This window comes from Malaclemys terrapin, chromosome 8, assembly GCF_027887155.1.
Source record: "Malaclemys terrapin pileata isolate rMalTer1 chromosome 8, rMalTer1.hap1, whole genome shotgun sequence".
NCBI classification, from domain to species: domain Eukaryota; kingdom Metazoa; phylum Chordata; order Testudines; family Emydidae; genus Malaclemys; species Malaclemys terrapin.
In genome coordinates, this window is record NC_071512.1 from 75,892,385 (window position 1) to 75,906,420 (window position 14,036).

The window sequence follows — 14,036 nt, forward strand, 5'->3', positions numbered from 1 at the left end:
ATTTGCTCACAAGATTAGTAAAGAAAAATTACATCTCTCACTTATAAGTTATTTGTTCAAATTTGACCCAGTAAATAATTATTGCTATCTGATAGTTGGCTAAAGGCACGTATGAAGTGAGCTGGTTGTTTTAGGCTCTATCTACATTAGGAATTTGATCCAGGGCTGACAATGTTTTTCAGCAACTGGTCCTCCGGCCTTCAATCAGCTGGTGTTGAAAATGGTTTTACTGCTAGCATAAAATGGATTTGTCCCTTCTACCACTGCCGTAAGACAAAACATGCTTCGGGTGATATTCAACAAGGTCTCAACTATACTTTATGTAATAGTGATGACTATCATCTTGCACCATCTACATTACAAACTAAACTACTCTTCTTTCCATTAACTTACACTGATTACAGTTTGACTGATTGTTTGTATGAAATTCATACTCTGATGTAATAGAATTTTATAAAGTTGACCTAAATAATTCAAAAGTCTCATTGGTTCTAGGTTTGTCGAACATCTACCCTTCCTGTATTGTTACACAAGACAATTACTAATTATACCATCAACAAATATAAAAAGCCTAATGCAATTTTCTCTTCAGATTTATTATTCCAGAGGCACTTAAATATCTTACATTTATATAGCGCCTTTCTTCTCACAGCGCTTTAAAAACTACAGTATGTACATATACAGGAATATCTCCCAACACCTAGGAAATGCAACCATCTCTGACTACCACTAGTGCTATTTTGAAATATCACAGCTTGAGACTCCGTCGTTGAGGATATGGAGATGCTTTTATCAATACTTTCATTCTCACTATGACCGATGATTTTCACACTTCCAGCTTGAGCAATTAAAAAAAAAAAAAAAAAAAAAAGACTACAACCAATATATACCACAGCTCCATTTTATAACTGAACTAAATCATTTTCACCGGATTAAAAATCTCTTCATTGACAATAAAAGTTTATACTTTAAGGTGTTTTTATGTAATCTTTTAAAGAACAGTGGTCTAGAATATCCTTCCAAATTGTTTTTACTATATATTTCTCGTTGCTCACCAGGTTATTCTTTGATATATCCACAATATAAACTACAGCTTTTAGGAATTAAATGAGGAGATGACCCTTGATTCTCAAACTGACTTCAGTACACAACAGGAGCAGGCCCATTTCTCCTTGTTTATGAAGCTGGATCTGTTTTCGTTTTAAGGCAAAATTGAAAAAGTTTATGCTCAGTGCTGTTACTAGTCAATGTTGAATTGTAAAGCACCCTTGGACTTGCTGCTGAGGATGATATATAAACGCACATTGAGTGGTTTCTGCTGGTTAGTGTCAAAACTACATGAATACATTAAAAAAAAAAATATCCCAAATCCGCTACTTTACATTACCACAAACTTCTCTCTAGCCAAAAGAATAAAAACAGATATTTGAATTTGGAGAAATATTCTTTGCTTTGTCTCTCTAAAAAGCTACTAAAACAGTTCTTAAAAAAATTGCAATTGGGTGACAACTTTCACAAAACAGCCATTATGGTAAACCCTGAAAATATAGTATCAGAGGGGTAGCCATGTTAGTCTGGATCTGTAAAAAGCAACAGAGTCCTGTGGCACCTTTAAGACTAACAGATATATTGGAGCATAAGCTTTCGTGGGTGAATACCCACTTCGTCAGACGCATGAAAACACTAAAATCTCACATATAGCAGCACCACTTGCTTCACTATAAATTAGTCTGATATCCGTGTTTAAGAATTTGAATTAAAAACTGGTAAAAAAGCTAACTGCCATCTTGCTGAATGAAACAGTTTATTTCAGTGTCAGGTGATCCATGGATGCAGTTAAGCTGCAAACACATGCCTTTTGGAGTTTCACTGATGCTATTTAACATGTTGAATTTATTGCCTATGTCAGTGGGTACCTGTACTAAGACATGAGGTCACTGGCATTTCTTCTTCTATGTAAGAGTATTTTAATTGTGAGTTGTATGGGTAAGAAGTGTAATAACCTCAAGTTTTAAGATAAAAGGGGAAAATAATAAGTAACAATCTTAATACGAAAGATGGTATTCAGTATTCACAGAGCTGAATTAGTCACTAAGAGGAAGATATACACCAAAGTGTATATTGATTATAAAAAAAGAAAACCTTGATAAAAGATGTACAGAGATCACATTTATTATGTATTTAGTGCATGTCTTCATGTAGTGCATTCCTATGTTACATCATGTGTGCAGCACTACAGAGCCACCAGAAGAACATCAGTGTATGGCAGGAATTTGGCAGGGATTTTTAAATGTTTTCATAGTGTACACAGTCTCATGGACCACCAGCCTCCCATTCCTGATCACACAAACCATCTCTTTTTGCATTTGTGATCACTTAAAATCATGTGGCAACTACAGTAATTGTTTACATGGAAAAGTAATATTAGGAAAGTATTTAATGTATTTTTAGCTGTCTTTTAATGAGATTTGGCAGTTGTAATAAAAGAACCAGCACTCCATGAACTAGTGGTCCATGGCTCACTGTTTGAGGACCATTGTCATATGATTTACTAATTTACATTAAAATTGCCTAAAAACCCTCAGGATGTGGAGTCAAATTTTGATGAATTTTGAGATGTGGCATCCCAGACATCACATAAAAGAAATGGATAGCAAAACAGAAGCTACCATCATCACTCCCTCTTAAAACCCAAACCTATAGTGCAGCTGGACAGGGTACATCCTATTTTAACAAGAGGGACAAAGAAGGATTCTGATGGAAGACCACCACCACACATCCCAGGATTGGGAGCAAAGAGGACAATTGGAAGTCTGCTACTGAGCAACAAAATGTTGCTTTCAAGGAGGCATGCTAAGAGTTTTAGAAGGATACACTTTGGGCCCAATTCTTGATCCCATTAGTGTCAGTGGCAAAGCTCCTATGACTTCAATAGGCAGATAGGTCCTTTAATAATTCTCCCTCCTCCACCATTGCTGTGGGAACTAAAATCATACTTCAACTTCCCAGAGCTGTCATGTGTGTCTACACAACTCCAAATGAAAAATATTCAAGGACCCTGACCCCTGAAATACAGAATACCATTTTCACTACTATTATTTTTTCTTTCAGTTCCCTTCCATCTCAATTTCTTCCCAAATCTCCCCATTTGGTTCCACTCCTTTTTCTGGGTGATGAGGAGAAACCAGTTCAGCATTGCTTTTGTTGAATGGGGGAAGAATGGGAGACAGTGAGACACACAGGAGAACTGTGAACAGACAGGCTGAAAAGGCCTAGGGATCCACAGTGGATCAGGTCTAATCTCTTTAACAGCAGAGGGAATTAGGCTCCTGCCATCTTGGATTCAGTCCATCCTGCACCATAAATGGTGCACATACAACACCTATCACAAAGCTTGGCTTCTACCCAGGTCTGGCACTGTACAGGCTAGTAGGTTACAGTTATGAAAAGGGGAGGACATCCTGCATCATGTGAGATAATTCAGAAGTATGCATAGACTAGATAGTGAAAATCCAGAATTGTTGCCAGAAACAGGAGAGGTAGTAATCCTAATTTTAACAGAGTTCTTCACTGAAGGAAAGGAAGGTCCATAAAAGTCAAATCAGCTGACTTCAAATGGTTTACATCCCAGGATGAATCAGGTTATATTGATTTAAGCCCAATTTAATTTAGGCAGGTTTTTAACCACAAGAATAAGGACATTCTTAGTACATATTAATAATTAAACCAACATATACACAATTAGCAATATCCTACATAATAATAAATGCTTAATAGCTTGCTTTGGATTATCCTATACCTAGTTAATTTGTTTAAAAACAAGCCAAGTACTTTTATCTTGCTATGTACTTTTCCTTTCTACATGTTCTCTGTAATTATCAGTCTCTGTAGTAGTTGCAGCTTTATGGATTTTAAGATCCAAATTCAACTGTGTCTTCAGTTATCTTCTTGAACTCGTAATTTCCTCTACCATCCATGTGCAGGTAAAACTGTGGAATGAAAAATTTACATCATCAACCAAAATATAAAAAATATTTTTATATTAGCTTTGTTTATCATAATAAATTGTATAAGCAAATAATTTGTTAAACAAAAAACTAAAACCCTAAATCAACTGGTCAGAGGATGATCTCCTACTGCAACGCTTAGCCAATTCAATTGCCTTTGAGGAATAACATCGTATGATTTTTTTGGATATGTTCTGTCTCTATCTTCTGCTAGTTGGTCATATTGCTCATCACTGGGATTTGGTTTGTTGTGACAGATGCCTAATTTGCATGCATAATTATAATTCTGTGTACAAATCTGGTATTTTTACACATAGTGAGCCACTTACACCAATACCTGAATTGCAGAAATGTGTGCATAAATTAGGTGTGAAATGGTGTACATCGGGGTAGTTAATAGGCAGACTGTGGGCCAAACCTGGACCACGAGACACTTTTGAATGGACCCCAACATCTTTTTATTTACTTATCATCGTCATTATTATTGGGCTTTTTTTATTATTTTCTCTGGAGTCTGGACCTTAACTATACCTTGACCAAGAAATGTTGACTTAGACAATTGACTCCATTTTTGCATATACAAACTACGCATGTGCTTTTTGAAAATCAGGCTCTTGTTAAATGAATATTGATTTAAGATTTGGCTGGTGCTGCAGGACAGAAATTAGCGAAGGAGTATCCCCACAGAGCTTCAAATTTTATATATTTTCTAAGATTAAAATTATTTCTTCAATTATTATTTATTACAATCATTATTTTATCCATTTGAGGACTATGATAACAGATTATGAGAAAGAACTTAGGGGAGAAAAGGAATACCTTGTATCATAGTTTTACATGTTTAGAATGTTTAACATTCCTTTTCCCAAATATCTTCATGAACATTGAATTCCCCAATCCCTACCTGAAAATATCCACAGATTTTACGTTCCACTACCTACACCCTCCCCCCCCCCCCCGGGGGTAATCATATTTTATTGTAACTGGAAGGGGAAACATTTGCCAAAACTATTTTTATAGGATTATAAAAGCCATGTATATTTCAACTATCAGATTTATTTTTTATACTTACAGATGTGTTCTCTTCATTATACCTCAGTGCGCACACAAAATTTAAATTCCCACCAATAACAAAATTTACTTAGTTATAGAGTAAACAAGGAGTAGCCCCAAAATTAAAAATACATCTTGCATTGCACAAAGGCCCTTTATAAACATGTGCATTAGCAGCTTCGTAAGAAAAGTTTTACAGGATTGTTTAGCTACAGGCTCTTTTAATCAGTGTCCACAGATGAAGAAACACTAACTTTGAATATTTTATATGGATAACCCTTCAGAACAGATAAATTTAGAACTGTCAGTTTCTTAGATTTTCATAACAGCTTTTTTGTGAATCCTTCAAATACTGCTGTTGGACTATGAAAATATAATCTATGATACTATTTTTTGAAAAAAGTGTGTCTGGTTGGACAGCAAGACATCTGAATGCAACTAAACTCAAAGTTCATTTAATACCCACAAAAAGGCTAAATACATAATCATCATCAACAAAAATAAAAATGACTTACATCGTGGTGTTTCCAGAGGGACTTTCTGTGAGAGACAGTGAAGAGAGTGATGCCAACCTATAGTAAGAAGAGAATACAAACATTAAGTAAAACTTCACCCATAAGACAAATTCAACTAATTGCCTCAATCCCTCACACTTGGTAATATTTTAAAAGATGAAACTAAAAGCTCATACTAATAAATAGAAAAGCTTTAAGGCCTTAAATCATTTATACTATGTGTGTGTAGCCTCAATATTGCACATTTTAGAGGAAAAAGAAAAAAGAGGTTTTAGGTTTGGTTTTTTAAACCTACTGATTTAAATGTTCTGTTTTTCCTGCAATAGCTGAAAATTTCAGGCTAAAATGTTCACTCCCTGTGTATAGATGTTAGCAATATCATAGGCTCTTACACAAAAGACAAATTCCTGAACTTGCGCCCTAGCAGGTAAGTAAAAGAGGAAATTATTTCCAAATATTTTGTTTTTAAATGTATTTGATTGCTAACTAAAGTGTATGATGTTAATGATTTAAGAACTTAAAGTGCTTCTTAAATGCAACAAAAAATTCACCTTTAAAATCACCTGTAAGCAACAGTTGCAACTGTACTGAATGGTTAAGCTGTAAATGGTTAATGATTAAAACAAACAAAAATGAAAGTGATAATAATCATACTATTTGTTTTTTAACCTTCTGTAATAGACAGCTGACAAGGAGTTTGATTTTCCAGAGGGATGCATTATCAGCCACTTTGCAATGGTAAATCCTCAAAATAGAAAGCAGTACAACCTGACATCCAAATGGTAAATGTACTTAAACAATGAAATAGAAGAATCATAGAATATCAGGGTTGGAAGGGACCTCAGGAAGTCATCTAGTCCAACCCCCCTGCTCAAAGCAGGACCAATCCCCAGACAGATTTTTGCCCCAGAACCCTAAATGGCCCCCTCAAAGATTGAACTCACAACCCTGGGTTTAGCAGGTCAATGCTCAAACCACTGAGCTATCCCTCCCCCCTATAACTGATGCTCTTTCACACAGAGCCCATCCAGTGTCAAAATTACTACTATAAAAAGTATCTTAGGGCCTGCTCCTGCTCCCAGAGAGATTAGGATAAAGGTTTCAGTACCTGTAGAGTTTCTGTTTCCTTTCCAAGGACATCACTGCTCCATAGTTAAATTTAAAGCAAGTTTCCCATTATAATCTCTATTTTCAAACCCTTCTCCCCTTCCCCAAAAAGAAATCAACCCCCTTGATATTTCTCCTACCACATCTCATATGATGGGGTAGAATTTTTTTTTTTTTTTTGAGAATTCTGGGGGAGGATGGGGAATAGAAAAGAAGTTAGCATGATGTTTTTTTTTTAAATACTCCCTTTTCATTTACTTTTTTGAAAGTTCTCCTAGTGTTGCTGGCTATCTCCAAAAAAGGGTTCACTTAAAAGTCCTTTTGTTTTGTCAGCCTTGCTGAGAAGGGTTATTTTCCATAAGGAAAGAATAAGATTGTTTTGGGTGTTATCTGGATTCCATTTCACATTTTAATCAAGTTTTTGGAAATTTAATATTATCAAGTCCAGTTTTACCAATGCGTCAAGTTGACATTCTCCAAATTAGAAATTACATTCACAAAGAACAATTTAAATGTATCTCAGCCTTCTTTCTTTATCTAGAAAAAAACAGAAACAAAACAAACTTACTTTCCGGCAATGACTGTAAATGTAGCCTTCTACATCAACGCTAACAGCACTTGTACATTCATCCAGAATTGCAAACTGAGGTTTATGATAAAATAACCTTGCCATCTGGAATGCAAAACAATACACCATTTGTGAATAGAGAGAACAAGGACAATGCAAGTTTCTTCATCTTTAGAATAGCATAATCTATTGTCTAAATGAGCATTTAAGAGATGAAACTACTATAATCTATTGGAAATATAACAAACATTTTAACAAATGGTTTGAAATATTTACACAATTGCTCAAAAACTTCAGTTTTTGTGCTGCCATTACCTCTCCCCCCCCAAAAGGCATAAATGAAAACAATGAAGCTATTTAAGTTTACAACTAAAAATGGAAATAAAACATTTGAAATTTAAAGACATTTTAGTCTGATTTCATCCCATTACTCCTAAGTGTTCAGCAGATACAGTAATATGTACATTACTATGCCATAATTAGAGACTTGAGTAACACTGAAGCACAGTGAGTTACAGCCAATGTGCAATGAAAATTTTCTTTGCTGTCTTGTCAGTTTGTCTTCTAGCAGACAATTAGGCAGGTCACGGTCAATATGAATACTTAATTTAAAAAATGGTAATAGTTTATCATACAATATAATCTTAGGTGTATGTATAACATATAAGCAGCTTTCCACAATTATGTGGTTACTTATTAACCCAGAAATGTTGTGTATGTACTGCCATACCATCATTCTGTCTTGATTTTTGCTAGAGGAAAAAGGATGAATGCCAAAATATCTACATAAATAATGATCAATGCTGTTAGCAGAAAGTCAGGTTCTCTCAACAATCATAACTAATACTGTAGTCTTAGAAGTTTTAATCAGAAATTATTGATTGAAAATTAAAAAGGGGAAATTTTTTTTTAAACCATCATTTACTGAACCTCACTGAAATCTGAATATTGTATAGTATTCTTTGTATACTTTCCGAGGGTAAGAAATCAATATTTTATATCTGCTTACATAATAGAAGAGAATATGTTGATCTGATAAGAAAGCATTCAGAAATCTATATTACCATGTGAAAATAAATTACTACAGGTAGGCATTATTAAGTTATTTTCATGAGCTCTAAGATTATAAAAACCTTAAATTATTTCTTAAAAGAATAATGCAGTAGAAAAATTTACTGACTAGATATCATCAACATTTCAGATTAGTTATACTAATTTACAGTATTTTTCAAGTACGTATAAGATAGAGACGCACTGCCATCCTCTGTTTTTCTCCTCCGCTGAGCACATCCATCCAGTCTTGAACACTATCCCAGCCACCTTCACGTTCCAGGATTTGACCCAACTGGACATTATCCAAGTACTCCTTCAGCACCTTTTAGCAAAACGATAATGCTTACAGATACACCTAAACATACTTCATGTTGCAATAACTTCTCAGATTAGTATAGTATACTATAAAATATTAAAATTACTATCACCCAAGATATTGGTACCAAAACAACATTTCAAAATGTAAACAAATCTAATGTTCTTACTTGCTATACCAATACAGTTAAAAAATGAATGATACTTCAGAACAAGTTTAAATGAACAGTGAAACTGTCATTAACAGACAGATGACATCCTTGACATCTGCTGGCAGGTAATATTACAGACTATGTGATAAATGGCGGAAGTAGCAGCCCATTAGTGTGGCACATTTAAAGCCACAACTGATGACCTTTGGTTTGGGACCTTTATTTTACAGCCAATCAGGTTCAAGAATGGAAAGGGTGAATTAAGAGAAAAACCAAAATGCTATGAAGTCTCCCAAAGCAAAGAGTTGTAGGGAAGCCATGGTTCCATCAACATTTCCTGTTTGGATCTACATGGGGAGAAACAGACTTGGGTTTCTGTATCATTTAACAAATTTAAAGTACAAATAATCCCACACTACAAAGAATCAGGAAAAGTAATGGCTGCAAATAATGGTTATAGAGGAGAATGTCTTTTTTACCTGGTCAGCTATCCCCTTCTTCCTCTGGTCTTCTATAGTATCTGGATATATTACTTGGTCTCTGAGGGTTCCTAGCGTCATATATGGTCTCTGGGATTAAATTGCAAATGATTAGTACATCATTACAGACATATGTAACAATCATCAAATAAAGAGGTAACAAAAAATACAAATATCAATTACTATGGTACTTTGCTTTACCTGAGGAACATAGAAAAGCTTTCCCCTCTCAGGCTTGGTTAGACATCCACCAAACAGAGGCCACAACTGCAACAAGAAAACAAAAGTCATTAAGAGAAAATTTCTCTTAAGAAATTAGGGTGAGGGGTTTTGTGTTTTTTAAAATGATAAATTTCATTTTAGTATTTCTTTACCTCACCAAGAACACGGAAAAGTGAACTCTTCCCACATCCGTTTGGCCCACAAATCAGAACATTTGCACCAGACCGAACCTAAAATATATGTCAACACATTAAACAATAGGAAAATAATTGGAAAATCTGTACTGCTGTAGAGATGCCAATATCCCCATAATTAGACTGGAAGCCATCCTTTGCGCACACATCCACCAATATTAAATTTAGCCTAAACTAAATCAGTCTGTCTGAAGTTTTCCACATGTGATCTGATGATACAGTAAAATTATTGCATAGTTTTTTTTTTTTAAAGGCAAACTGAATAAAAATCATTTTGGAAATACTAGTGTTAACAAATCGATTTTAATTATTGGAACGTTTTCTGATTTTTAAGGGGGGGGCGCGCGTTAATCAACCTCGAAGAAGCTTAGTTTAGAAACTTCAAGTTTCTTTTATTTGCTTGGCCTCAATGAGCGCTGGTACTTGATGAGTTTCCTGAATTAATAGCAGAGCTGGTTTGAAAATTGATGAAAACAACACTGATCTAAAATGGAAATGAATTTGTTTTTTTATAAATTTGTCTTTTCTGTTCTGACCACCTCTAGTTAATAGTCTAATTACATACCATTTTTGCACTATTTGTTAAACCTTCATAGGTCACCACGTGAATATTATAATCCCTGCACAGCCCTATAAAATCCAGACCATGACTTCCCAAGACCTCAAAACTGGAGTAAGCCGCTTCATGTGCAATGATGGAGGGGTGGCGGGATTGCATGCAGTTTGGTCTGGAACAGGAGGAGGTGAGTGAGAAAGCCACATTGGAGGAAGAGTGGTGAGCAGAAAACATTGCTGAAAAGTTTTGTGTTTGATTGGAAGGAGTAAATTGGCAAGACAGTGAAGGAGGAGGGAGAGAAGAAAAGTAGAAGCCATTGTTACTCTTGAATAAATCCACATCAGAGAGCAATTATTTGATTAAAATAGTTAAGAAGCCTAAAGAAATTCTAACACAAAAACCTTTGTTAAATTTGTTAATATTAGAAACATGGGGGTTTGTCTACATAAGGGGACTACACTGGCAGAGCTATGGTGCCAAAACTATCTCACCATAACCCCATAGTGTAGACACAGCCTACACCAATGGAAAGGGTTTTCCCACCAGTGAAGGAATGCACCTCTATGACAATCATGGTCCAGACACCCCAAAAGGAGAATAGGGGGTCTGAACCCCAAAGAATAAGCAACTGATTGTACACAATGTAACTCTACTATAAAAGTGTATTGAGTAAGATCTTTTATGTAAGCCTGTCATACACTGGTGATTAATATCACTGTAAAATGTATTGTGACAAAGTTCCCGCTCTATCTTGGTGGGTCCTGCGCTTATTGACGGATTTTCTTGCCTCAGAGATTTACCATGTGGGTTGGGGAACAGCCCAGAGACCTTCCCCTCTGGAAGAACCCACAGTCCAGGTCAATTGGGAGGTTTGGGGGGAACCCGGGCCCGCCCTCTACTCTGCATTCCAGCCCAGGGCGCTGTGGACTGCAGCTGTCTATAGTGCCTCCTGTAACCGCTGCATGACAGCTACAACTCCCTGGGCTACTCCCCCATGGCCTCCTCCAAACACCTTCCTTATTCTCACCTCAGGACCTTCCTCCTGGTGTCTGATAACGCTTGTGCTCCTCAGTCCTCCAGCAGCACACCCTCTCACTCTCAGCCTCTTGCTCCCAGCTCCTCACACTCGCACCACAAACTGAAGTGAGCTCCTTTTTAAAGCCCAGGATTAGCCTGCCTTAATTGATTCTAGCAACTTCTTAATTGGCTCCAGGTGTCCTAATTAGCCTGCCTGCCTTAACTGGTTCTAGCGGGTTCCTGATTACTCTAGTGCAGCCCCTGCTCTGGTCATTCAGGGAACAGAAAACTACTCATCCAGTGACCAGTATTTTCAGCGGCAATTCGGCGGACAGTCCCTCACTCCCTCTCGGAGCGAAGGACCTTCCGCCGAATTGCCGCCGCAGATCGCGATCACGGCTTTTTTTTCTGGCTGCTTGGGGCGGCCAAAACCCTGGAGCCGGCCCTATCTAGAATTACAATGAATTTTTTACTGTAAATCGATCATTACAATCTAACACAGGAAAAACCTTCCAGTGCCACCTACTGGACATGCTGTATAAAAACTGAAAGAGGAAAACTGCAAACTGTGATATGTCTGAGCTGATACAATCAATCTTACACCAGATGAAATAACAGAGTGTAAGTTAATTGTTGGCAAACAGGTTTTTATCATAAAGAACACTTCACTGATAATGTCTGTTAACATTTTAATTAGGCAGACTAATATCCAGTAACACTTTCTTTTCATATTCTTTCTCCCTCTACTACTCCATAAATTGTTTTCTCATTTGTTTACATCTTAGATTAAGTTATTTATGCTATTGTGTGTAAACTTATGCTATATATTTGTAGATGCAGAAATGCTATGATAAGGAAAAGATCAGTAATTTCTACTCATAGTTACATAAGTGGAATACTTTCAACTAGTTTAGACCCAAAATGTGTGTTTGGGTAGAAAAGAGGGGGAAGTTTTTAAATATAATGAAAACATTTCTATTTACAATAGATTTACAAACATTTACTCCTTTCTACTCATGTAGATTTTTTCAAAAAATTACTGTATGTATTCATCATTTTTATACTTTTTGTGTCATATACAGTGGTGTAGCACTGGTATTTGAACAAGTCCCATATAAATTCCCAAAGATAGGTAAAATTGCTGGTTTCCTAAAACTGTAAGTTGAAATACACACAGACACTTCAAGACAAGTTTTGTGAGTGTGTAGTACCACAGCATCGTGCTAGTGCAGGAGAGCCCAAAGTGAAATAGTTTTTAAGTTTTAGTGCCATTGCCAAGCAAAATGTTGAAGAGTGGTATACATATAAAGCAAGCATTAACTGTGAAAAGGGAATAAAATTTTGAAAAAAAATCCATTTTAATAGCCCAATGTTATTATCATAGTTAATTAAAAAAAAATATGACCACCACACTGACAGCATCCCTATCCTACACACATCTTTCGTTCTTATTCTTGATTGTTCATAACACAGAATACGTTTGTGGGAAATAGTCATATTCATTTTTGAAGTGTTACATGAAGATTTATATCGTAGAACTTACCTCAAAATTAAGGTCTCGAATCAAAATGTCTCCATTAGGCGTTGCTAATGGAACATGATCAAACCTATGGGTAAAATTGACACATTACAACTACTGTTATGTATAGTTCTTTACCAACTGGTCACCTCTGTGGAAGAACAGGATACTAGAACACAAGCAGGTGCTATGAAAGTATAGATTGCATGTGGCCGGAACTGGACTGTTTCTTGGATTTAAAAAAAAAAAAAAATTAATTTAATTTAAAGAAGAGTAGGAGGTATCTTGACAAACATTAACTGAAAGCTTCTTCCTGGGGTATATAGCAAGACTTGGCTAAAAGGGTTGTAAAAGTCTAAAGGGGTTCTAAAAGTCGCTAAAAGGGTTGTAAAAAAAGACAAGGACAACTATATAGGCAAGCCATAGCTGTCAAGTGCCTCAAAGATTAAATGGCTTGAAATGTATATGGAGAATGTTGGAAAGCCAATGCAGAAATTCTAGTAAGAGATGGGGTCTAACTAATAGGAAATATAATGATCTGGGTAGTCATGTTCCAGGAGACAGCAGGACAGGTCAGAAGGGAGATTGATTCTGGAGAACAGGTAGTATCAGTAGTCCACAGTAGAGAGTACTAAGGTTGTAAAACGCTTTATGCAGTGAGGATTGAGAAAGAAATTCTGAAGACATTGTACAGAAGGAAGTGGATATAAAGTATCGTTATATATAACAAACTGTATTAAAAATAGTGATATAAGGCAAGACTAAAAAGTAGGTTTACATTTTCTATACATTACACTTTCTATACATACTTGATAAGATTATCAGTGTTGATAATTTCTCCACTCCCAGGTATCAAGGGAATAGTTTGGGTTCTATCTCCATCTTAAATTTTAAAAAAAGAAACAAGTATTAGAGACTAGATTTATGTCTGCCAAGGTGTGAGTATTGTGCATTAAACTTCCGTCATAATTACCTTTTTCATGTTGCGATATCATAGTACGCTGATATCTGCCCCTGTTCAAGTCCTTTAGTACTTGCATTAATTCTGTAATTCGAGCTGTGAAGCTAAAATAAGGATGCATTAAGAATTAATCTTCAGAAACATTTTAAGGATTTTATTGTTACGCAGAAAAATAAACTTTTAATAAGTACCCTAAATTGTCAAAATTAAAATCATAATAAGGAAGAACTGGAATCACATTTTTGCAGTGTGACTGGGATACAGTACTTTCTGAATGCAAGCTGTTTCAAAACATGTGTGTTTATTTTTTGTTGTATG

The 14,036-nt window shown here is 35.8% G+C and overlaps 1 protein-coding gene across 1 annotated transcript in view; it reads right to left on the bottom strand.

Annotated features, from left to right (window-relative positions):
• Positions 1-2,156: 2,156 nt before the first annotated feature.
• The window catches only part of ABCD3 (ATP binding cassette subfamily D member 3), a 65,837-nt gene continuing 53,957 nt past the window's right edge, over positions 2,157-14,036 (bottom strand). The window contains exons 14-23 of the mRNA XM_054036626.1: positions 13,731-13,822; positions 13,567-13,639; positions 12,782-12,845; positions 9,624-9,701; positions 9,451-9,516; positions 9,250-9,339; positions 8,506-8,625; positions 7,251-7,355; positions 5,576-5,632; positions 2,157-3,989 (exon numbers count right to left, since the gene is read on the bottom strand). Coding sequence (XP_053892601.1) covers positions 3,912-3,989; positions 5,576-5,632; positions 7,251-7,355; positions 8,506-8,625; positions 9,250-9,339; positions 9,451-9,516; positions 9,624-9,701; positions 12,782-12,845; positions 13,567-13,639; positions 13,731-13,822 — 823 coding nt within the window. The 3' untranslated portion in view covers positions 2,157-3,911. The remainder of the gene's footprint in view (positions 3,990-5,575; positions 5,633-7,250; positions 7,356-8,505; positions 8,626-9,249; positions 9,340-9,450; positions 9,517-9,623; positions 9,702-12,781; positions 12,846-13,566; positions 13,640-13,730; positions 13,823-14,036) is intronic.